The sequence below is a fragment of the Pan troglodytes genome, chromosome 7 (genome assembly GCF_028858775.2).
Source record: "Pan troglodytes isolate AG18354 chromosome 7, NHGRI_mPanTro3-v2.0_pri, whole genome shotgun sequence".
Classification (NCBI taxonomy): domain Eukaryota; kingdom Metazoa; phylum Chordata; class Mammalia; order Primates; family Hominidae; genus Pan; species Pan troglodytes.
This window is the reverse complement of record NC_072405.2, coordinates 107,950,621-107,975,272: the sequence shown is the minus strand read 5'-3', so window position 1 is coordinate 107,975,272 and position 24,652 is coordinate 107,950,621. Positions and strand designations below refer to the sequence as shown.

At 41.1% G+C, this 24,652-nt stretch overlaps 1 protein-coding gene across 10 annotated transcripts in view; it reads right to left on the bottom strand.

Moving 5' to 3' along the window:
- Window positions 1–4,116: 4,116 nt before the first annotated feature.
- Window positions 4,117–24,652, bottom strand: part of MTDH (metadherin) — an 82,900-nt gene continuing 62,364 nt past the window's right edge. For 7 of the 10 annotated variants that reach the window (XM_001147548.6, XM_016959711.4, XM_009455692.5 and 4 more), the window contains 5 exons: window positions 23,518–23,642; window positions 16,520–16,627; window positions 11,259–11,399; window positions 7,397–7,553; window positions 4,117–5,832 (listed from right to left, as the gene is read on the bottom strand). In XM_001147548.6, coding sequence (XP_001147548.1) covers window positions 5,762–5,832; window positions 7,397–7,553; window positions 11,259–11,399; window positions 16,520–16,627; window positions 23,518–23,642 — 602 coding nt within the window. In that variant the 3' untranslated portion in view covers window positions 4,117–5,761. The remainder of the gene's footprint in view (window positions 5,833–7,396; window positions 7,554–11,258; window positions 11,400–16,519; window positions 16,628–23,517; window positions 23,643–24,652) is intronic. The other 3 variants (XM_016959714.4, XM_009455693.5, XM_054656916.2) reach the window with 1 other exon arrangement.

Here is a 24,652-nt window from a genome sequence, read left to right as displayed (position 1 = left end):
GCCTCTGTTGGTACCAAAAAGGGCCTGTGCCAGGTGAGGCACTTGAGAACAGTCATTTTCACCCAAGCCTTTCCCCCTCTAATCCTGTTACAAGTCAAGCTGGTTCCCAGTATCCCCTTGTAACACTGTATTTCTTGAGTAATGTTATATTTCTTGAGCAGAATGGTGGTTTCAGATGTGTTCATTTTATTATGCTTTTAAAACTTAGGTACATGTTACATATATTCATTTTAAATGCCTTGATACAAATAAAAAAGGAAAGCACGTATATACAAATAAGAATGCCACTATCATGGGATAACTTTGAACCTGCTTAAAGTTTTCTCAATTAACGTATTCACAAGCTTCAGTACTGTAACTATTAGCTGGCAAATGTCTTACAACACACTATATACATGTCATGATGCTAGGGTTAGAAATCATTGTCCTGTTAGAGTACTTAGACCAGAACAATAGTAATGCCTTTTTCATGTTTTAAAATATTATATACCAGGGTGATTCTCTTTCAACTTGTTATATAGTCTGTACTTGCAGTATGCGCAGGCAGGCTACTAAGTTTCTCTCAGCCTCTGTCTCTAGAATTTAAAGCAGTCACTGAGTGGCAGAAATTTCTTCTAAAATCTATTATATATAGACTGGGCACAGTGGGTCATGCCTGTAATCCCAGCATTTAGGAGGCTGAGTCAGGAGGATTGCTTGAACCCAGGAATTGGAGACCAGCCTGGGCAACGAGACTCTGTCTCTAGGAAAAAACAAAAAACAAAAAGCAAACTATCATATAGAAGTTGGAACATTATTAGCTGCTACACTAAGTAGCACTGAATAGCCTTCCAAATTTCTGCTCAGCTGGAAGAACACTTGATCTCAAAAATGCTTTGGTGCAGGAGATACACAATTATGTCAACTCTGACAGACACTGTTAGAGGTGCCCATTATCCAATTCTCATCTTCCTAACAGAATCTCAAAATGTTAATTTGGCCCATGACAACCCAGATAGAATATTACGTCCCATCCAGCTTCATGGCTAGTGGGACCAAGCAACTGTTTGAAATTGAAGTTTATGTATTGTGTGTAACTTCTAGGAAGTGTTCTTGGGGGTGGGGGAGGTAATGCCCTCTACCAGCTGGCTCAAATGCCGATAGGAAGTTTCTAGCTAGAGCAGCTGTCTTCAAGTAAGAACTGAAAGCCACATGTTGGCCAGGTACGGTGGCTCACACCTGTAACACTAGCACTTTGGGAGGCCAAGGCAGGAGGATCACTTAAGCCCTGGAGTTCAAGGCCAGCCTGGGCAACATAGCAATGACCTCATCTCTACCAAAAAAAAAAAAAAAAATTTAGCCAGGCATGGTGGTGTGTACCTGTAGTCCCAGGTACTCTGGAGGCTGAGGCTAAAGTGGGAGAATATAGCTCGAGCCCGGGAGTTCCAGGCTGAAGTGAGCTAGAAGTGTGCCACTGCACTCCAGCCTGGGCAACAGAGTGAGACCCTATCTCATTAAAAGAAAAAAAAAAAAAAGCCACAGGTTGAGAATGGGGAGGAACAATATAGAAAGAACCCGGATCCCTGACCCTGCATAATGTCATATGGGCTCTGGATTGCCTTCCCAAACTTTAATATGAAAGAGAAACAATCTTTTTTTTGTTTTAAAAATTTTTTTTTTTTTTGTCGAGATGGGGGTCTCACTCTATTGCTCAGGATGATTTCAAACTCCTGGGCTCAAACAATCCTCCCGCGTTGGCCTCCCAAAGAGCTTGGATTACAGGCATGAGCCACCATGCCCAGCTGAGAAACAAACTTCTATCTTGTACAAGCAATTGCTGTTTGGGGACACAGCCAAACTCATACATACGAACTAATGCATGCCAAGTTTTAGTTTAATTTCCTTAACTGAAAAGGCTGATGCAAATGACATATTGCACCTGGTGGCAGGCAGTTACATCTACTGCTAAAATGACATGAGATAGAAGAAGTTTTCTGTAGAGAACATTGTGTGTCACAAACAGTGACATTTTCAAAAGTGCTTAATTCAATATGACTTCCCAGCGGCAAAGCTTGCACCTATGGTTTTAGGAAAACAACAACAAAAAGTTTAGTCTAGCTTAAGATGCAAAATGACTGACAAAGTCCCTCCCCACAAGAGAACTGTAACGAGCAATTTAAACAAATCAAAAATGGTTTGTTTTATTTACAATACTCAATGCATCTTACAGATAACATATTTGCATTCCCTAAGTCTTTTGGAAAGTAATTCCAGTTTGTGCAGTGAGTTTACAGGAAAATCTTAAAGATATCTAGTAGACATCTTAAACCTAAACTCTAAATTTTGAAAGATATTTCACACTATATTAATAGAGGACTGTTTTTAATTAAGAAAAACTAAACTCTGTAAATATTGCCCTCCAGTATCTTTAATGCAAATATAAACCAGATTAGCCTATGAAATAAGACCATTAGATTTGGGTGAATTATTCTGACCTCCCCTCCCCAATAAAATGCATGCATAAAGTAAACATGGTAAATTACATCAATCACATTTTAATACTTTTTTTTTTGGACTCTCTCAACTGTTGTTTGCTCAATTGTCGGTACAGATAGGTAGGATTCCAGTCTGGAGAAACCCCTAAACCACTACACCCTGCCTCAGAGTAGGGAAGAATTTTCAGTATGTATGTGGAGACAGGCTGGATTAGGGAGCCTTTTGAGTGGCTTCTCTAGGATATCTTTCTTGCTAACATGAGCAAGGTTCCCCTCCAGGCCTGATAAAGCCTGAAGAGGTTAGTTATTTCCCTACTAGTTCTGGAAGCATCTTATTCATGCCACCATAGGAGGCTGTCTTCCCCTGCTCCTCCCTGAATCACCACCTAGATTTTAGTGCTTTCTGAGTTGATGATGGAAACCAGTTCCTGTTCAGGTGCCAGAAACTTTTTTTTTTTGAGATTGAGTCTCGCTCTTTCATGCTGGAGTGCAGTGGTGCGATCTCGGCTCACTGCAACCTCCACCCCCCGGGTTCAAGCGATTCTCTTCCTCAACCTCCTGAGTAGCTGGGATTACAGGCGCCCACTACCACACCCATCTACTTTTTGCAAATTTTGTAGAGATGGGGTTTCACCATATTGGCCAGGCTGGTCTCAAACTCCTGACCTCAGGTGATTCACCTGCCTCAGCCTCCCAAAGTGCTAGGATTACAGGCGTGAGCCACCGTGCCAGAAACTGTTTTTATGTCACATAAAGATCTATGAAACAAGGTAAAAGGTAATTAAAATACTTTGTGACAGAGTTTGCACCTCATGCATGTGAAAGAGAATGTAATTAATTTTATCATTTATATAGCTGCCTTTTTTTTTTTTTTTTTTTTGAGATGGAGTCTCCTTCTGTTGCCCAGGATGGAGTGCAGTGGCACGATCTTGGCTTTGCAAACTCCGTCTCCTGGGTTCAAATGATTCTCCGCCTTAGCCTCCTGAGTAGCTGGGATTACAGGAGCCCACCACCACACCCAGCTAATTTTTTTTTTTTGTATTTTTAGTAAAGATGGGGTTTCACCCTCTTGGCCAGGCTGGTCTTGAACTCCTGACCTCGTGATCCACCTGCCTCGGCCTCCCAAAGTGCTGGGATTACAGACGTGAGCCACTGCACCCGGCCAGCTGCCATCTCTTAAAACAAAATCCAAGTCCTAGCTCTTGAGCCATAAAGAAGAAATAGAGGTATCTCTATACTGGATCCACCTCAACTTAGCAATGCATCTCTGCATCTCCACAATGTCATTCTCCTCAAAACATCTGCTGTCTTTAACATCTGGCATAGGTGGTAGGATGGGGAGATACTAGGCTGCAGAAATAAAATCCAACGTTTGACATAGCCAACAGAATTTTGAGATAAAGAAATGGTGAGGTAGAGTTGAGAGAGTTCAATTATATTGTTGAGCACAGACCATTTGGCACATTCTAAAATTAGATTCCCTATCAAATTCTCCTTTGTGGTACCTTTACAAAATGCTGACACCTTAGGAATCCTCCAACACCTATGTAAAGCTAACAGAATAAAGTTATTTGAAGAAATTCATCCTTGGCTCTTTAGCTATTATCTACCCCCATATTGAAGCAAATAAAAAACAATGCTATCCATTTGCTGAATTTATTTAAACAAGTCAATTTAGAAATACCATAGAATTAAACAAAACTTCTGACATGTAAACATACTGCCATGTTCCTGAAACAGATGTTAACACCTGATAAAAGTTAATAATCTCTTGTTAGGAAAGCTGTCCATTAATAAGGCCAGTCTTCAGCAAAACTAAAACCATTTTGTTTGTTTAGCTTTCCTAGTCTGACAACGCAATACTGTTGAACCACAGTCAAATATACTGACAACATTGGATGGATAGATCAGTACCATTGGTTACAGCTGTTAAACAGGTTCGTTCTTGGCGCCACATAAAAACAAGCCAATCACATCGAATAAATCATGGCTTTTTTTTCTTTATCACAATTCACTAAGTGATGTTAATTATGGTCCTTGTCAAACACGTTTGGTAAAGGCTATTTACAGTGTACATGGCTGAGCATGCACTATTTATAGTTACAAAGATACCTGCCAGTTTATTACAATAGAATTACACAGTGCCTGAAAATGGTGAAACATCTCACACATCATTTAAATCAATATAATTTCAAGCAGGAAACGTTCCTTATTTGACCACAATTGCAATAATTACATGAAAATTCTTATAAAAACATGAATCCCCTTCAAGAAATTGATGCATATTCTACGCACTACAGGTTAAGGCAGTAAAAAAATGTATTCCTGATAACTGGAGGTCTTGACAATGTCAATTAAAGCTGTCTGACTCTAGTTTTTCATTCTCCATCATATACCAAAAGTTTGTGAATGATTTCATTTTTAAATCAAAAAAGTATTAGTAACTAAGAAGAGTTGAAGCTGGAAAAAAGTAATTGCTAGGGAAGGGAAAAATGTAAATTGGATTTTGCCTGAAAGTTTTCAAATCATAAACAATAGCATTATTCATGAGTCTAAGCCTTAAATGTATAAAACAAATACATATAGTTCACTTTTCTTAATTTAAAATATACTGTACTTTGAACAATTCAAGTAATGTAAGACTATCAAAAATAACTTCATAAGCCATACACAAGTGTCAACTGCATTTTCAGTATTTTAAGAACTTTTTAAAAATTGTAAACTAAACCATGACAGTTTAGTTAAACAAATGATAAATGACTTTTTATTTGCACTTGTGATTTCTTTAATACAAATTGCTACCAACAAATATGTAAAGATATGGCAGGTTATGCATTTGATCAAAGCACTTTGATTTAAGCATAAAACAGATTCAAATGGTACAAGTTCTGTGCATAAGATCCAAGGAATTGCTTACTAATCTGTAGGCAACCCTCTTTCTAATCAGAATCCTTTATTCCTCGGCTGCAGATGAGATAGGGCACAATCTGTTGTAAACAGGGCACTGTTGTTAAACCAGGATAATATTCTTAAATTAAGATCGTTCTTGTTCTATTAAAAAGACTTTCCCAAGTGTCTTCCATCACTGAGTATATTCTGCTGACCTCTTAATTTCATAAATTAACTTTCTTTTGATTCCATTTTTATGGTGGTTGTGTCCGCAGTTTTGTTTTAAAAATTGGTTTAAATTTATATAAAACTCTGTACATGTTCACAAATTATTGCATAAACAGCATAATCTTCAAGACAGTGTTTGCAAACACATGTCCAATTCAGGAAAAAAAATTTCACGTTTCTCGTCTGGCTTTTTTCTTCTTTTTTATTTGTTTGGGAGATTCCCAGCTAGTTTCAGACTTGGCTAAAAAAGAAAAGGGGGGAAAACGAAGAAAAAAATTAGGAGGATGGTAAATACTGTTACGTCTCAATAATATAAAAGTAGTAACTATGAAACAATGTTTTTAAATACTCAAATTTTATGTTTAAGTTTTCAAGCCCTCGTTATATATTTTAAGTTATTCTATGTCTTCTTCCCTCCTTTCCTTTCAATGGTATTATTAGGTTGAACTATATGGAACTGCTGATATTCAACCAGTTTTGACCCAAAAAAACTGTTATTTAATATGGCTCAACCTAACTAATAAAAGAGAAAAATGGGTAAAATGGATACTAAAGGTAGCTGAAGAGAGTAAAGGAGTAAAAAAAGCATAGAATAATTTGTAGCCTCAAGAACATGTGCAGAGAAAAAGGGAGAGGGACCACATAGACAAGCAGGCAGGCATGAAAGTTCCCCCTCTCTGTTCTCAGCAATGTATTCTGTCCTTCAGAAATAGATAAGATAGATTGATCATTTATTTATTGAGTCTTGCTCTGTCACCCAGGCTGGAGTGCAATGGCGCAATCTTGGCTCACTACAACCTCCGCCTCCCGCGTTCAAGCGATTCTCCTGCCTCAGCCTCCCGAGTAGCTGCGATTACAGATGTTTGGCCAGCACACCCAGCTAATTTTTGTATTTTTAGTAGAGACGGGGTTTCGCCATGTTGGCCACGCTGGTCTTGAACTTCTGACCTCAAGTGATCCACCCGCCTCAGCCTCCCAAAGTGCTGGGATTACAGGTGTGAGGCACGGCACCCAGCCTCCTTCAGTTATTTTAACAACTTGGCCTTCACAACTTAAGTAGACAAACGTCCAAAAAATTTAGCATTTTCTCTTTTTTTTTGAGACAGAGTCTTGCTCTGTCGCCCAGGCTGGAGTGCAGTGGCATGATCTCGGCTCACTGCAAGCTCCGCCTCCCGGGTTCACGCCATTCTCCTGCCTCAGCCTCCCGAGTAGCTGGGACTACAGGTGCCCGCCACCACGCCCAGCTAATTTGTTGTATTTTTAGTAGAGACGGGGTTTCACCATGTTAGCCAGGATGGTCTCGATCTCCTGACCTAGTGATCCGCCCGCCTCAGCCTCTCAAAGTGCTGGGATTACAGGCGTGAGCCACCGCACCCGGCGGAATTTAGCATTTTCAAAGGAAGAAAGGGTTACTCTTATTAATCCATTAGACTTTTTTTTTCTGAGACAGAGTCTCGCTCTGTTGCCCAGGCTGGAGTGCAGTGGCGCGATTTTGGCTCACTGCAAGCTCTGCCTCCCGGGTTCACGCCATTCTCCTGCCTCAGCCTCCCGAGTAGCTGGGACTACAGGCACCCGCCACCACACCTGGCTAATTTTTTGTATTTTTAGTAGAGACGGGGTTTCACCATGTTAGCCAGGATGGTCTTGATGTCCTGACCTCGTGATCTGCCCGCCTCGGCCTCCCAAAGTGCTGGGATTACAGGCGTGAGCCACTGCGCCTGGCCTCCACTAGACTTTTAAGATCAGAACCTTAACACATGAAAAATGTAAACAGTACAAAGGAACAAAAAATGAGGATTACTTACTCTGTGAAGGAGGCACACTATTTTGCTTGGTATTTGACTTGGATTTATCTGTCTCTTGTAGTATTGGCGGCACTTGGGAAGAGCTCTTGTCAGAATCACTTTTTGATAAGATTACAGATGGCTCGGTAGAAGTAGCAGGTGGAAGAGTCTTGATAGGCTATTTTAGGAAAAAATCATCTCAGGTTTTTTGGTGAAATTTTCAAATAAAGTTTAAATATCACAGTAATACCAAGAGGTGGTTTAGCAGCAATTCAACACTAATATGGTTTCCAGATAAACAATGTAACTCATACCTGCCCTCTAGTGATACAGCCAAATCAATCATCACCTACAACATTTATGAATATATGTTGAGATAAAAATGAAGGTATGAAATTATAAAATGTCTACTGAATTTCAAATAGAAATGAATAATTTTTCATTAGCTTTTTTTTTGAGGTGGAGTCTCGCTCTGTTGCCCAGGATGGAGTGCAGTGGCACAATCTTGGCTCACTGCAACCTCCGCCTCCCGGGTTCAAATGATTCTCCTGCCTCAGCCTCCTGAGTAGCTGGACTACAGGCATGTGCCACCATGCCCGGCTAATTTTTTTTGTGTTTTTAGTAGAGACAAGGTTTCACTGTGTTAGCCAGGATGGTCTCGATCTCTTGACTTCGTGATCTGCCTGCCTCAGCCTCCCAAAGTGCTGGGATTACAGGCATGAGCAACCACGCCCGGCCTTTTATATTCTTAAGTTTCATATAAATAAGATGATTTTATGCTTTTCTTTTTTGAGACAGAGTATCGCTCTATGGCCTAGCCTAGAGTGCAGAGGCACAAAACAGCTCACTGCAGCCTTGACCTCCTGGGCTCAAGCAATCCTCCCACTTCAACCTCCTGAGTAGCTGGGATTATAGGCGTGAACCACTGAGAATGGCTGATTTTATACTTGTTAGTGATTCATTGGTTGTTGTCCATTTCCACCAACTCAGAACGCTTCAACAATTTTTGTGAAAAACAGAAGGAAAATAGCTAACTTCTGAACTACCAGTAGATGACAACTCCTAATCTCCTTCCCAACAGGTAAGAATTTCTCAAATAGCAGCAGCAACAGCTTCTGTTTCCTACAAGCACACTGTGGTTACCAGTCCTACTGACTCAAGCAACTGGTAACACTCAGGTACAAATTTTCAGTGTTTTATCCAGTCTGGTAGTGAAATTAGAATGCTTAAGGCAGAGCCTAGATTCTTGAGCCTTACTTCTCTACAGCCTGGAAGCAGAAAGGAGGTAAACTAACTGATTTGCCTCACTGAAGCATATCCATTAATAAATGATCAGGACCTGGTAATGATAAGAACGTCAGTAATTTGGAGTGCCTTCGGGTTATGAGAGATGAGTAGATCATTTCACCTATTAGCTCTATCTGTGATCATTATCCTGAACATAGAAAGAAGGGTAAGTAATGCTTCTCTTGCCCCTATTCTTCCAGGGCCCATAGATTCGAGAAAGCAAAATGGGATAAGGATACAAGAGGAAATGGTGTGAGCCCAAGTAATTACTAGGATTCCTTCTTCCTATTCCAGGTATCTGAAGTTGTATTTTTGTGTGTGTGTGTGACAGGGTCTCACTCTGTCACCCAGGCTGGAGTGTAGTGGTGTGATCTTCATTCACTGCAACCTCCACCTCCTGGGCTCACATGATCCTCCCACCTCAGTCCCCCAAGTACCTGGGACCACAGGTGCACACCACCACATCCAGTTACTTTTTTGTATTTTTGGTAGAGACGGGGGTTTCATCATTCTGCCCAGCTGGTCTTGAACTCCTGAGCTCAAGTGATCTACCCATCTCAACCTCCCAAAGTGCTGGGATTACAGGCGTGAGCCACCGTGGCTGGCCCTGAGGTTGTATTTATGTTGCCTAGTTTCTTTACCTTTCTTAGTGTTCCCTGTATTTATTTCATATCCAGAAGTTTTATTGTTACTTATTTTTAATCTCCTTTTCCCCTTTGTTCTCTCATTTATCTACATTAAGTCACAGAACGGATCAAATCTTCTTCATAAGATGGCTTCTGAAAATGATTTAATATAAAAATATCAAACAGAGGCCAGGCGTGGTGGCTCATGCCTGTAATCCCAGTACTTTGGGAGGCTGAGGCAGGTGGATCACTTGAGGTCAGGAGTTTGAGACTAGCCTGGCCAACAAGGTGAAACCCCATCTCTACTAAAAATACAAAAATTAGCCAGGGGTGGTGGCGTGCACCTGTAATCCCAGCTACTTGGGAGGCTGAGGTAGGAAAATCGCCTGAACCCAGGAGGTAGAGGTTGCAGCGAGCCGAGATTGCGGATTGCGTCACTGCACTCCAGCCTGGGCAATAGAGCAAGACTCTGTCTCAAAAAAAAAAAAAAAAAAAAAGTCAAATAGACCCTTTGCTATTTATTATACACACACACATAAATAAATAAATAAATAAATAAATAAATAAATATATATATATATATATATTCTTCTTTACAAAGTCTCACTTTGTCACCCAGGCTGGAGTGCAGTGGCGCAATTACAGCTGACTGCAGCCTCGACCTCCTGGGCTCAAGTGGTCTTCCCACTCAGTCTCCCGAGTAGCTGGGACTACAAGCACACACCACTACACCCAGCTAATTTTTGTGCTTTTTGTAAATACTGAGTCTAGCCATGTTGCCCAGGCTGGTCTCAAACTCCTGGACTCAAGCGATCCTCCTGCCTTGGCCTCCCGAAGTGTTGGGATTACAGGCCTGAGCCACTGCACCTGGTTGCTTATTTATGAGATGGAGTCTCACTTTGTTGCCCAGGCTGGAGTGCAGTGGCGTGATCTTGGCTCACTGCAACCTCCGCCTCCTGGGTTCAAGTGATTCTCCTGCCTCAGCCTCTTGGGTAGCTGGGATTACAGGTACCTGCCACCACACCTGGCCAATTTTTGTATTTTTAGTAGAGACAGGGTTTCACCATATTGGCCAGGCTGGTCTCAAACTCCTGACCTTGTGATCCACCCACCTCGGCCTCCCAAAGTGCTGGGATTACAGGCGTGAGCCACCACACCCAGCCCTGAATTTATATGATGTAATTAATTTACCCAATTAGAAATCAGATTTTGTGTCACCAACCTAGGCCTTTTGTAAAATGGTCCCTTCTGCCATACAGATACTTTCCATAGAAGGCACATCATTCAAGAGCCTATAACCAAGTTTTAAACAAATGTTCCATTTTGGGAGGCTGAACCATAGTCATATTATGTACATATATTGGGGGAAAATGAAACCACTCATATTTTCTCTATGTCTAAGCTGTCTATCCCTTGTATGCCTAGATATTTAGCAGGAGAAAATACAGTACAGTGTGGTTCTTGATTTCACTACTGATAGTTATATGACTCTGGGCAAGTTATTCAACTTCTCTAGCTTCATTTATAAAATGCGTCTCACCTTTCTCTTGGGATTGTTTTGAAGACTAAATTAGTCATTATATTTTAAATGCTTAGCACAGTGCTTAAAACATTATTTATGATAAAATACTTGAGTCAACAAAACTTTATTATTCTTTTTTTTTTTTGAGACAGTGTCTTGCTCTGTTGCCTAGGCCGGAGTGCAGTGGAGTGATCTCGGCTCACTGCACCCTCCGCCTCTCAGGTTCAAGCAATTCTCCTGCCTCAGCCTCCGAAGTAGCTGGGGTTACAGGCTCCTGTCACCGTGCCCGGCTAATTTTTGTATTTTTAGTAGAGACGGGGTTTCACTATGTTGGCCAGGCTGCTCTTGAACTCCTGACCTCATGACCTGCCCGCCTTGGCCTCTCAAAGTGCTGGGATTACAGGCGTAAGCCACCGCGCCCGGCAACTTTATTATTCTTAAAAATTACCTGGCTATTTTTGACGAGTACTTCGGCTGGATCACTAGTGCTTATGGTCTTCAAGGAAAAAGCTTTCTCCTGTTTTGGACGGGTTTTAGAGGTATTCATTGGAAGCTCTTCTCTAATCTCTTTTTCTAATTCTTCTGTGTCCTATAGAGAAAAATAACCTATTAGATTATATAAAGCATTCATTCTTCATTAATTAAAATCTATGGTGGTGTATGGCTGTAATCCCAGCACTCTGGGAGGCGGAGGTGGGTGAACTGCTTGAGCTCAGGAATTTGAGACCAGCCTGGGCAACATGGTGAAACCCTGTCTCTACAAAAATACAAAAATTAGTTACATGTGGTGGTGTATACATGTAGTCCCAGTTACTCAGGAGGCTGAGCAGGGAGGACTACTTGAGCCTGAGAGATGGAGGCTGCAGTGGACTGTGATCACACCACTGTACTCCAGGCTGGGTGACTCTGTCTCAAAAAAAAAAAAAAAACCCAAAACTACAAAACTACAAAAATTAGCCAGGCATGGTGGTGCATGCCTTTAATCCCAGCTACTCGGGAGGAGGTATGAGAATTGCTTGAGCCTGGGAGGTGAAGGTTGCAGTGAGCCAAGATCGCACCATTGCACTCCAGCCTGGGCAACAGAGGAAAACTCTGTCTCAAAAAAAAAACAAAAAAAAAAACCCACAAAAAACACTTCACTTAACAACTTCAAGGAATAAAATGTTTATACATAAGTTAATTTTCTAGATAAATCAAGCTTACATAGTAGAAAGGGTATAGACAGAAAATTCCAATTTTGGCCATGCCACAGTCTAGCTACAAAATCTCAGGGATAGCTGGGTGCAGTGGCTCACGCCTGTAATCCCAGCACTTTGGGAGGCTGAGGCAGGCAGATCACCTGAGGTCAGGAGTTCGAGACCAGCCTGGCCAACATGGTGAAACCCTGTCTGTAATAAAAATACAAAAATTAGCTGGGTGTGGTGGCGCACGCCTGTAATCCCAGCTATTTGGGAGGCTGAGGCATGACAATTACTTGAACCTGGAAGGCGGAGTTTGCAGATCTCGCCACTGCACTCCAGCCTGGGCAACATGGTGAAACCCTATCTCTACTAAAAATACAAAAATTAGGCCGGGTGCGGTGGCTCATGCCTGTAATCCCAGCACTTTGGGAGGCTAAGGTGGGTGGATCACTTGAGGTCAGGAGTTCAAGACCAGTCTGGCCAACATGGTGAAACCCTGTTTCTACTAAAAATACAAAAATTATCTGGTAATGGTGGTACACGCCTGTAATCCCAGCTACTTGGGAGGCTGATACATGATAGTTGCTTGAACCTGGGAGGTGAAGGTTGCAGTGAGCCAAGATCGCGCCACTGCACTCCAGCCTGGGTGACAGAGTGAGACCTTGTCTCAAAAACAAACAAACAAACAAACAATCTCAGGGACAAGTCATTTAGTTTCCCTAAACCTGTTTCCTCAACTGTAAAGTAAAATTTGCCCTAATAATTTCTAAAAACTCACATAAGCTTTAAGATTTCCATTTTTTGGGGGGGGGGCATAAAAATTTATTATACATAAAGAATATCACCACTAACAAACGCAGACAGGCTAGGACACCATGGCACAGGGTGGAGGATGGCTAGCTCTTTGGAAAGTGAAAGGTTTGGGTGGCGTGGGCCTCATGCCACTATGATTAGTCAGGAGACAGGAGGGCACATGCCAAACACCACAGGACATCAGGGCAGCAAGATTTCCATTCTTAGACTTTCAAACTTTTATGAAGTTTCGGCAAAATAATTCTAGAGCACATTATATGCTTAGTAAATTATATGTAAAGTAAACATGAACTAGAATATATTAAATAGAAGGATTACTGTATTTTTCTTTGGCAAATGCATCCATATAAAATGGCCGTTCTTTTAAACAAATGGCTAAGATGATCTTAATGTTCTTCTGACACTGATGTTCTATTTTATGATAGTTATTCAGTATAGTAGTGGGTTTAGATAGTCAAAATTTTCTATATATTTAGGCTGAGCAGGTAGCTTTGGAAGTATGTGGGTGAAGTCTGTAATCTTACAAAGTTTTTCAAAGTTTTGCAATCTTACAAAGTCAGAAGACATCAATTTATTTCCATCCTAAGTTGAACTCAACAGTGAAAGACCCCATCAGCCACACACGAACACCAAAAAGGACTTTGGGTTTGGTGCGGTAGCTTGCATCTGTAATCCCAGCACTTTGGGAGCCAAGGCAGGAGGACTGTTTGAGCCCAGGTGTTTGGGATAGCCTGGGTAACATAGGGAAACTCTGTCTCTACAAAAAAATAAAAAAACTGTAGTCCTAGTTACTTGGGAGGCTGAAGCAGGAGGATCCATCCCTTCAGCCCAGGAGGTCGAGGCTGCAGTGAGCTGTGATGGAGCCACTGCATTCCAGCCTCACCACAGAGTGGAATGTCTCAAAAAACAAACAAACAAAACAAAACAAAAAGAGAAAAAACAATATAATTTTTTTTTGAGACAGAGTCTCACTCTCTTGCCCAGGCTGGAGTGTAGTGGCACAATCTTGGCTCACTGCAACCTGCGATTCTCCTGCCTCAACTTCACAAGTAGCTGGGACTACAGGCGCCAGCTACCACGTGCGGCTAATTTTTGTATTTTCAGTAGAGACGGGGTTTCACCATGTTGGCCAGGATGGTCTCAAACTCCTGACCTTGTGATCCACCCGCCTCGGCCTCACAAGTGCTGGGATTACAGGCATGAGCCACCGCACCCGGCCTAACTTTTTTTTTCTTTCTTTTTTTTTTAAGATGGAGTTTCACTCTTGTTGCCCAGGCTGGAGTGCAATGGCACGATCTTGGCTCACTGCAATCTCCGCCTCCCGGGTTCAAGTGATTCTCCTGCCTCAGCCTCCTGAGTAGCTGGGATTACAGGTGCATGCAACCATGCCCAGTTAATGCTGTATTTTTAGCAGAGACGGGGTTTCTCCATGTTGGTCAGGTTGGTCTCGAACTCCCAACCTCAGGTGATACAACCGCCGTGGCCTCCCAAAGTGCTGGGATTATAGGCGTGAGCCACCGCGCCCAACCATAACCTTTTATTAATAGGATATATGTGCTATGTACTCAGCATAGAACTTCATGGATATCAAATTCTCAAAACAACCTATGCAATTATGTAACTTGTGCAAGGTAAAAAAAAAATGACAGAACAAGATTCAGAATATAGATCTGACTCTAAACCTAGAATACTTATTCATTATATTTTTAAAAACACAGTGAACATTTTAAAAAGGATAATCAGAATACCAAAGAAACAGTCACATGTTAATGACCTTTGCCAATACGTTAAACATTTCAGAATACATCTATCCTACAAAATTTATTTTAAAAGGAGCTCAACTAATCCACAATCCACTAAATCATTATTAGTAAATACTCAAAGTCAAAGAAATTCAAGAAAAACTTGGCTAAAATGGTTTTCAGGTAGTATTACTAACAAAGGATAGATGTAACATTTCTCATCTACCAGCTCCAGCTAACAAGAAAAGCATACCTATTATAGTGTTAGTTTGTTCATATCCACTGATCTTAGCTATGCTACAACCTTAATGCCCATTCATTTTGACTACTGAAAAAGCAAGCAAGTATTGATAATAAGCTTGTATCATTTATGAGGGTTTGTGCTTCCCACAATAAAAAATAACTGAATACATATTTCCTTAAAAAGCCATGTAGAAACTTCTTTCAAAAACAGTAAGTGGCTGGGCGTGGTGGCTCACACCTGTAATCCCAGCACTTTGGGAGGCTGAGGCAGGAAGATCACTCGAGGCCAGATCACTTGAGACCAGCCTGGCCAACATGGTGAAATCCCCTCTCTACTAAAAATGCAAAAATTAGCTGGGTGTGGTGGCTCATGCCTGTAATTCCAGCTACTTGGAAGGCTCAGGCAGGAGAATCACTTGAACCTGGGAGAGGGAGGTTACAGTGAGGTGAGACTGTGCCACTGCACTCCAGCCGGGGTGACAGAGTGAGACTCTGTCTCAAAAATAAATAAATAAGGCTGGGCACGGCGGTTCATGCCTGTAATCCCAGCACTTTGGGAGGCTGAGTTGGGCCGATCACTTGAGACCACCCTGGCTAACATGGCGAAAGCCTGTCTCTACTAAAATACAAAAATTAGCCAGGCGTGGTGGCACATGCCTGTAATCCTAGCTACTTGGGAAGCTGAGGCAGGAGAATCGCTTGAACCCGGGAGGCAGAGGCTGCAATGAGCTGAGACTGCACTACTGCACTCCAGCCTGGGCAACAGAACAAGACTCTGTCTCAAATAAAAAAAAAAAAAAGATAAACAAACAGTATTAGTGCTTTAAAAAAACCTATGCATGTTCCTAATAATCTGATACATCTGAAATTAAAATATCTTTTTTTTTTTTTTTTTTTGAGACAGGGTCTTGCTCTGTGACCCAGGCTGGAGTACAGTAGTGTGATTTTTGGCTCACTGCAAGTTCTGCCTCCTGGGCTCAAGTGATCCTCTCACCTCAGCTTCCCGAGTAGCTGGGGCTACAAGCGTATGCCACCGTGCCTAGCTAATTTTTGTAGAGACAGGGTTTTGCCATGTTGCCGAGGCTGGTCTCAAGCTCCTGGACTGAAGTGATCCTCCTGCCTTAGCCTTCCAATGTGCTGGGATTACAGGCATGAGCCATTGTGCCCAGCTTAAAATTTCAACTCTGACTTCATTTTTATTATAATTTACTTTTTTTCCCCCAGATAGGAGAGCAAAGAAAAAGAAAGAAAAGGCAATGTATGAGTGATGGAAAGAGAAAATGTCTGTTGGGTAGATGCCAAAAAAGCAGGAAAGGATACTTCTAAGTGAAATAACCAGCAAACTCAAAGTCAAGTGAAAGACTCCACTTGTTACACACATGGTTTTTCTATGTGTGCTAAATGTTACCTTCCAGTTACTCAAAAGGAATTTTTGTATGTGTAAAATACTGTATCTCTTTTCCCATTTCACCATTATATAATAAAAAAATGCATGAATAATTTGGAATTTTACTTATTTTTGAGTTTAGCAACACCTTTAACACGAATTTTTTGAGCAATAACATTTTTATTACAATATAATGTATTGAATATGTAAAAGTCTATGATTTTTCAAATAAATGATGTCTCATACTGTCTTTTATCTCTATATATTTTTAGCATCTGTACATAATCTTTTCACATTTTAAGCCAGAGGCGCTTAATGAATGCTTGTTGTTCTGACATTTTACCTGTGCAGTAGAGTTATCTTCACCTTGCTTCTTCTTTTTCTTTTTTTTCTTTTTGGATTTCCCAGTTGGAAGAGCTCCCTCTCCCTTTTCTTTATCATCATCTGAGACCTTAGGTTAAAAGCAAAAATATTAAAGAGAACCAAATGGTTATGTGTCCATTATTTAGAAAATTATTATGAAATAATTTCATTCATTAGGTACAGTCTTCATTTCCCAAAATCTAAATAAAAACTAGTAATAAGTAATAAAATGGATCAAGAACTACATATTTAAAAAATAACAAAATACATGGAACCTCATTCTCTCAGTGTGTCTACGTCATCCATCACTCACTACAACCTAAGTAGAGAGCTGTGTAAACTTTAGTGTTTTAAAAACTCACTGAAGCTGGGCACGGTGGTTCATGCCTGTAATCCCAGCACTTTGGGAGGCCGAGGCAGGCGGATCACGAGGTCAGGAGATCGAGACCATCCTGGCTAACATGGTGAAACCCCATCTCTACTAAAAATACAAAAAAATTAGCCGGGCGTGATGGCAGGCGCCTGTAGTCCCAGCTACTCGGGAGGCTAAAGCAGGAGAATGGCGTGAACCCGGGAGGCGGAACTTGCAGTGAGCCGAAATCACTCCACTGCACTCCAGCCTGGGCAAAAGAGTGAGACTCCGTCTCAAAAATAAATAAATAAATAAAAATAAAAAAATAAAAACTCACTGAATAGGTAATTCTACTTTATTTTGAAGTTCAAATGTAGTGCAATTTGTGTTAAAATTTATTTGACCCTGTTAAGAGAATGAAATAACAAGCTACACAATGGGGGAATATATTTGCAAGCCATATGGTTCCATCCATGGAACTAGTATCTGTACAATATAATATAAGGAACACTCAAGTTTAAAAAAAATTCCCCTTAGAAAATATGCAAAAGACATGAACAGACATTTCACCCAAGAACATACACAGATGCCAAAGAAACCATGGGAAAAAGCTCAACTCCATTTGCTATTAGGGAAATGCATATTAAAACCACAATGGGTTATCACTATACACCTATCAGAACTGCTAAAATAAAAAACAGTGACAACTGCAAATTTAGGTGAGGATACAGAAAAACCAGTTTCTTAGAATACTAAAATATGCAACTATCATAACACCCAGCGATTGTACATATGGGCATTTATCCTAGAGAAATGAAAGCTTATGTTTAGACAGAGACTTCTGAAAACCTACACATTTAGCAGCTTTATTCATAATAGTCCCAAACTGGAAAGGACACAAATGTCCTTCAATAGGTAAATGGTTAAAGAAACTGAGGTACATCCAGACCATGGAATATCACTCAGCAGTAAAAAGGTACAACTACTGACACATACAACAACCTGGATGAATCTCCAGAGAATTATGTGGAGTGAAAAAAAAAAAAACAAACAAAACATACCAAGGCCAGGAGCAGTGGCTGAAGCCTGTAATCCCAGCACTTTGGAGGCCAAGGCAGGTGGATCCCCTAAGGTCAGGAGTTCAAGAGCAGCCTGACCACTATGGTGAAACCCCGTCTCTACTAAAAATAAAAAAATTAGCTGGGCCTGGTGGCATGCGCCTGTAATCCCAGCTACTCAGGAGGCTGAGATGGGAGAATTGCTTGAACCTGGGAGGTGGAGGTTGCAGTGAGCCGAGATCATGCCACTGCACTCCAGCCTGGGTAACAGAGCAAGACTCCATCTCAATCAAACGAACAAACAAGAACCATAGCAAAAGGTTATATATATTATAATTCCATTAATAAAACATTCTTGAAACGATAAATGTTCTGTATCTTGATTGCATCAATGCAAACACGCCAGTTGTGAAAAGGTAGTTCCCCCTTATTTGCAGTTTTGCTTTCTGCAGTTTCAGTCACCTGTGGTCAACCTCAGTCTGATATTAAAGTACTTTGAAAGACAACAGAAAGTGAGAGAGACCACACTCACATAACTTTTGTTACAGTAAATTTTATAACTGTTTTATGATTACTGTTGTTAATCCTTTACTAATTTACAAATTAAACTTTATCAGAGGTTATGTATAGGAAAAAGCATAGTATACCTAGGGTTTGACACTATCTGTGGTTTCAGTCACCCACTGGGAGTCTTGGAATGTATCCCGTGTATAAGTGGAGGTGGGGAGCGGTGGGGATGGCTACTGTGCTACTGTACAGTATTATGGTTTTTTAACATGTTACCACTGGGGAAAACTGGGTAAAAGGGGTACAGGGGATCACTCTGTTTCATTCCTGCCTTGTTTTGTTTGTTTTGTTTTTTTCAAGACAGGGTCTCGCTCTGTTGCCCAGGCTGGAGTACAGTGGTGCAATCAAGGCTCACTGCACAGCCTTGACCTCCTGATCCTCTTGCCTTAGCCACCTGAGGAGCTGGGACTACAGGCTGATTTTTCTTTCTTTCTTTCTTTTTTTTTTTTTTATTAGAGATAGGGTCTTGCTATGTTGTACAGACTAGTCTCAAACACCATGGGCTCAAGTGATCCTCCTACCTTGGTCTCCCAAAGTGCTGGGATTACAGGCGTGAGCCACCGTGCCTGGCCTATATTATTTCTTATAACTGCATTTGAATCTACAATTATCTCAAAATAAAAGGTTTAATTTAAAAAACTGAATTTGAGAGGTCATGTCATTGAAAATAGCATTCTGCAGGACAAAAATATACCTATCAAGTTAGCACTGTTATGTTAGTATTCATAATGATGCAGAGGCCATGCCAATCTTCTCTGTATCTTATCTATCTATCTATTTATTTTTTTGAGATGGAGTCTTGCTCTGTTGCCAAGGCTGGAGTGCAATGGTGCCATCTTGGCTCACTGCAACCTCCACCTCCCAGGTTCAAGCAATTCCCCTGCCTCAGTCTCCCAAGTAGCTAGAATTATAGGTGTGCACCACCATGCCCGGCTAATTTTTCTATTTTTAGTAGAGATGGGGTTTCACCTTGTTGGTCAGGCTGGTCTCAAACTCCTGACCTCAGGTGATCCACTCGCCTCGGCCTCCCAAAGTGCTGGGATTACAGGCGTGAGCCACCGCGCCCGGCCTTATCTATTTTTTTTTTTTTTTTTGAGATAGTCTCACTCTGTTGCCCAGGCTGGAGTGAAGTGCCTCACTGCAACCTCTGCCTCCCAGTTCAAGCGAGTCTTGTGCCTCAGCCTCCCAAGTAGCTGGGATTACAGGCGCACACTGCCACATCCAGCTAATTTTTTTTTTTCCGTATTTTTAGTAGAGACGGGGTTTCACCACATTGGCCAGGCTGGTCTCAAACTCCCGACCTCGGGTGATCCGCCCACCTCGGCCTCCCAAAGTACTGGGATTACAAATGTGAGCCACCACGCCTGGCCTCAATTTTAGTGTATGTGCTGCTGAAGTAAGCACTGTAGTTTAACTTTCTATGGAAAAATGCTTTTTGTTTATTCTCACAAATGACAACCTAGATTCCTAGACTATCTTTACAGGAAGAGATGATCCTAGTAACCGCTATTTCTCTGCTCAGCACTATAGGCATTATAATGATTTTGGTGGTCTCACGAACTACCAGTTTACAGAAATTACAAGCAGATGGAAAAACAAAACAAAATCTGGCACAAACTTAGCTAAGAGATTTTCAGTCTAGGCTGGCTGGCTACAAGTTGTGGAGAAACATCCCTAGAAGTTTTCACCACAAGCTGTTTCAAGGTCTTGTAATGATTAAAATGCCATATGATGAACAGATACGTGCCATGAATGATACTCAGGTCACAAGGACTTTCTTCAGTCAGCTTATCACTTCATTATAATCCAATCATACAAGAAATGTAGTTTCCCATGGCAAAATACTATTTTTGTTAATGGGAAGATACTGAAATCAACTCTACAACTTTTAACTCCTATGAAAGAGTTGAGATTTTGATAAACGTATTTTACATCTTTAAATAAAAAGGACATTACTGATAAATTTCAAATTCCTTTATACCGCTTCCCAATCCCATTTTCACAGTACCTTCCTAATGGTAACCAAAATTGTGAACAACTTCTGTGTCTATCCAATCAATTTTTCTATAAATTTATTTGTATCCATATAAAAAGTTACATAAATGACATATTCTATCTTTTTATAACTTGCTCATCATTCAGCATGTTGAGTTTCCATTCATAATGCTAACATTGTAGCTTTAGTTCATTTTTAACTTCTAATATGCCATTGTATAAACATATCACATCTTTCCATTCCCCAACTGATGAACATTTTGATGACAGCTCACTTTTGCTTAGAAATGTAAAAGGTAATCTCTGAATATATTCAGAAAAAGAATTCCTATGATGTATGATAAAGTCTTTACTCCATTCATGGGTTCTATTGTGTTAAATGTCCAACAAACATCTGAATGATCACTATGTATTAAGGTATTATATATTAAGATATTGTACTAAGAAGCCTTTTTGTAGGTCCAATCTAAAACCCCTTTCCCCGCTGTTGACTTTCACATTGCCTGTTAACTGTCCTCCTCTACATTTATTTACCCCTCCTTCTACCATTAGTATTATATCTGGTGGTTTTTTTTTTTTTTTTGAGATGGAGTCTCGCTATGTTGTCCAGGCTGGAGTGCAGTGGCACAACCTTGGCTCACTGTAACCTCTGCCTCCTGGGTTCAAGCAATTCTTTGCCTCAGTCAGCCTCATGAGTAGATGGGATTACAGGTGCCCGCCACCATGCCCAGCTAATGTTTGTATTTTCAGCAGAGACGGGGTTTCACCATCTTGGCCCGGCTGGTCTTGAACTCCTGACCTTGTGATCTACCCACCTTGGCCTCGCAAAGTGGGAGCCACTGTGCCCGGCCTATATCCTGTTTTAAAGACCAATCCTGGCTGGGGGCAGTGGCTCACGCCTGTAATCCCAGCACTCTGGGGGGGCTGAGGTGGGCAGATCACTTGAGGTCAGGAGTTTGAGACCAGCCTGGCTAACATGGCAAAAACTCGTCTGTACTAAAAACACAAAAATTAGCTGGGCATGGTGATGCATGCCTGTAATCCCAGCTACTCAGGAGGCTGAGGAGGGAGAATCACTTGAACCTGGGAGGTGGAGGTTGCAGAGAGCCGAGATCATGCCACTGCACTCCAGCCTGGGAGACGGGGAAACTCCATCTCAAAAAAAAAAAAAAAAAAATGCCTGGCATGGTGGCTCATGCCTGTAATCCCAGCACTTTGGGAGGCCGAGGCGGGTGGATCACTTGAGGTCAGGAGTTTGAGACCAGCCTGGCTAACATGGCAAAAACCCGTCTCTACTAAAAATACAAAAATTAGCTGGGCATGGTGATGCATGCCTGTAATCCCAGCTACTCAGGAGGCTGAGGAGGGAGAATCACTTGAACCTGGGAGGGGGAGGTTGCAGAGAGCTGAGATCATGCCACTGCACTCCAGCCTGGGAGACAGGGCGAAACTCCATCTCAAAAAAAAAAAAAAAAAAAAAGGCCTGGCATGGTGGCTCATGCCTGTAATCCCAGCACTTTGGGAGGCCGAGGCAGGTGGATCACTTGAGGTCAGGAGTTCGAAACCAGCCTGACCAACATGGTGAAACCAACATGGTAAAAGTACAAAAATTAGCCGGGCATGGTGGCGGGTGCCTGTAATCCCAGCTACTGGGAGGCTGAGGCACGAGAATTGCTTGAACTCAGGAGGCGGAGATTGCAGTGAGCTGAGATTGCATCACTGAACTCCAGCCTGAGTGACAGAGCAAAACTCCATCTCAAAAAGAAAAAGAAAAAAAAAAAAAGACCAATCCATCCACTTGTTAAAGGCTTCTTGATCCTCTTCTGGCACCTTACTTTATCAGTCAAATCTTCCCTCTCATTTAACTTTTTCTTTTTTTTTTCTTTTTTAAGAGATGGGGTCTTGCTATGTTCAAACAATCCTCCTGCCTCAGCCTCCTGAATAGCTGGGACTACCAGGTGTATGCCACTGTGCCCAGCCTATGTTTAACTTTTTAGTTTATTCCGGATCCTTTCCCTTTGTATTGACAGACATGCTAAAACAGGGGTTGGCAAATTACAAATACAGCCCAGCATTAGTTCCTACAAATAAAATTCATTTCCATATAATCTATGGCTACTTGCTATATAATTGACTAGCTGTATCAGAATGTATGGCTTTTTAATAAAGACTGTGCAGGCCAGACACAGTGGCTTACACATGTAATCCCAGCACTTTGAGAGGCTGAGGCAGGAGGGTCACTTGAGGCCAGGAGTTTGAGGACACCATCTCAAAAAAATAAAAAATAAAAAAAAAAGGCCAGGCATGGTGGCTTACGCCTGTAATCCCAGCACTTTGGGAGGCTGAGGTGAGCGGATCACCTGAGGTCAGGAGTTGGAGACCAGCTTTGCCAACATGGTGAAATCCCGTCTCTACTAAATATACAAAAATTAGCCGGGCATAGTGTCGGGCTAGTAATCCCAGCTACTCAGGAGTCTGAGGTAGGAAAACTGCTTGAACACAGGAGGTAGAGGTTGCAGTGAGCTGAGATTATGCCACTGCACTCCAGCCTGGGCGGCACAACAAGAATCTGTCTCCGAAAAAAAAAAAAAAAAAAGAAAGAAAAAAAGACTGCTGACCCTATACCAAAATCTCCCTATCATTAAAATACAACCCCCCAACCCTAGCAAAACCATTCCTGATACCACGTGTTGCTATTATCCACTATTTCTCCTCCAGTCCTATCAAAACTTGGGTTTGCTGTTTCTGATGCTATTGATTATTGCCTCCCTGAGGCTCTCAATTGGTGTCAGCCTCTGTGACCCAGAATTCTCCTTCAGTTGCTTTATTTTATTTTTATAAATAGAGATGGGGTCTCGCTATGTTGCCCAGGCTGGCCTTGAACTCCTGGGCTCAAGCAATCCTCCCACAGTACCTCCCAAAGTGCTGGAATTATAGGCGTGAGCCACTGTGCCCAGCCTGTCTCTTTCATTAACAAATAAACACCCAGGAATCTCTTATACTCACCTTTTGATCATCAGGAATTGGTTCCTGGGACTTTAGAAGTGAAGCTCTTTCTTCGTCTACCCAATTGCCCCACTCTTCTGCTGGTGCATTCCAATCAGAGTTGGGATCAGCAGAAGACAGACCATCTAAAATTTAACAGTGTGAATTAGGCGTCTATCATTTTTGCCATAAATTAAAAGGCAAAAACTAAAAATTCCTTATGTTCAACTAAGCTGTAATTTTAAGTTATTGTTCTGTCTCCCAAGCACATTTTAAGAGCCAGAAAAAAAAATAACATGAAGGTAACAATCTTTATTCAATTTCTGCTAAGCATATCATATGGTTAAATGGAATTTCTAAGAAATTCCAGAAAATTTATTAGCCATTTGATTCCACTCTCTGTGCTTCCTTTGTTATCAGTCTCCTGAATTTCTTTTCTCTATCCATTTTTAACCTGGTCTAGGACCTGGTTGTTTTCTCCCCTGATTATTACAACATTTTTGTAATTGATTTATTGTCTAGGGTTTGGAATTAATTCTTAAAAGTAGTACCAAAGTTACAATCCCTACCTGTCATTTTATACTACACCTCTCCTATCCTTATGAGCTTTTCAAAATTAGTTTCTTCAAATTCACCAAGTCATGACAATATTCAACCTCTTATTTTTCTCCCCCTTTTTAAATACTTAACCTGTACTTTCTTATATTTTTCAGATCATTCAATGTGCTTTTTATCCAATCATTTCAAAAGCATTTGAATAATTTTCAGGGCTTCAATCATCATTTATTATCAAAAATAAATTTTATTCTACACTTCTAGATCCCTTTATTTCACTATAGGAGGCACTGAATTTTTAACTCCTTGAGGAAGCTATCAATGACTTATTCTAAAAGGAGAAACCAGTCTTTGCCTTTAACCAGATTAAATAAGTAGCTCTCAAAGTTAATTCTTCCCTTCTCTCCCTGCACATCATATACTCCTATATATGTTCCCGTAAATCTACTTATAGTCAGGTTTCATTTACAATGGTTTAAGATGACAAAGGTTAGGCTTTATTTCCAAATGGTTAACAAGTTGTCCCAACAACGCTTAAATGAAAAATCCAATCATTTCCCACTAATACCTAATGCTACTCTTATCCAACACTCAATTCTTT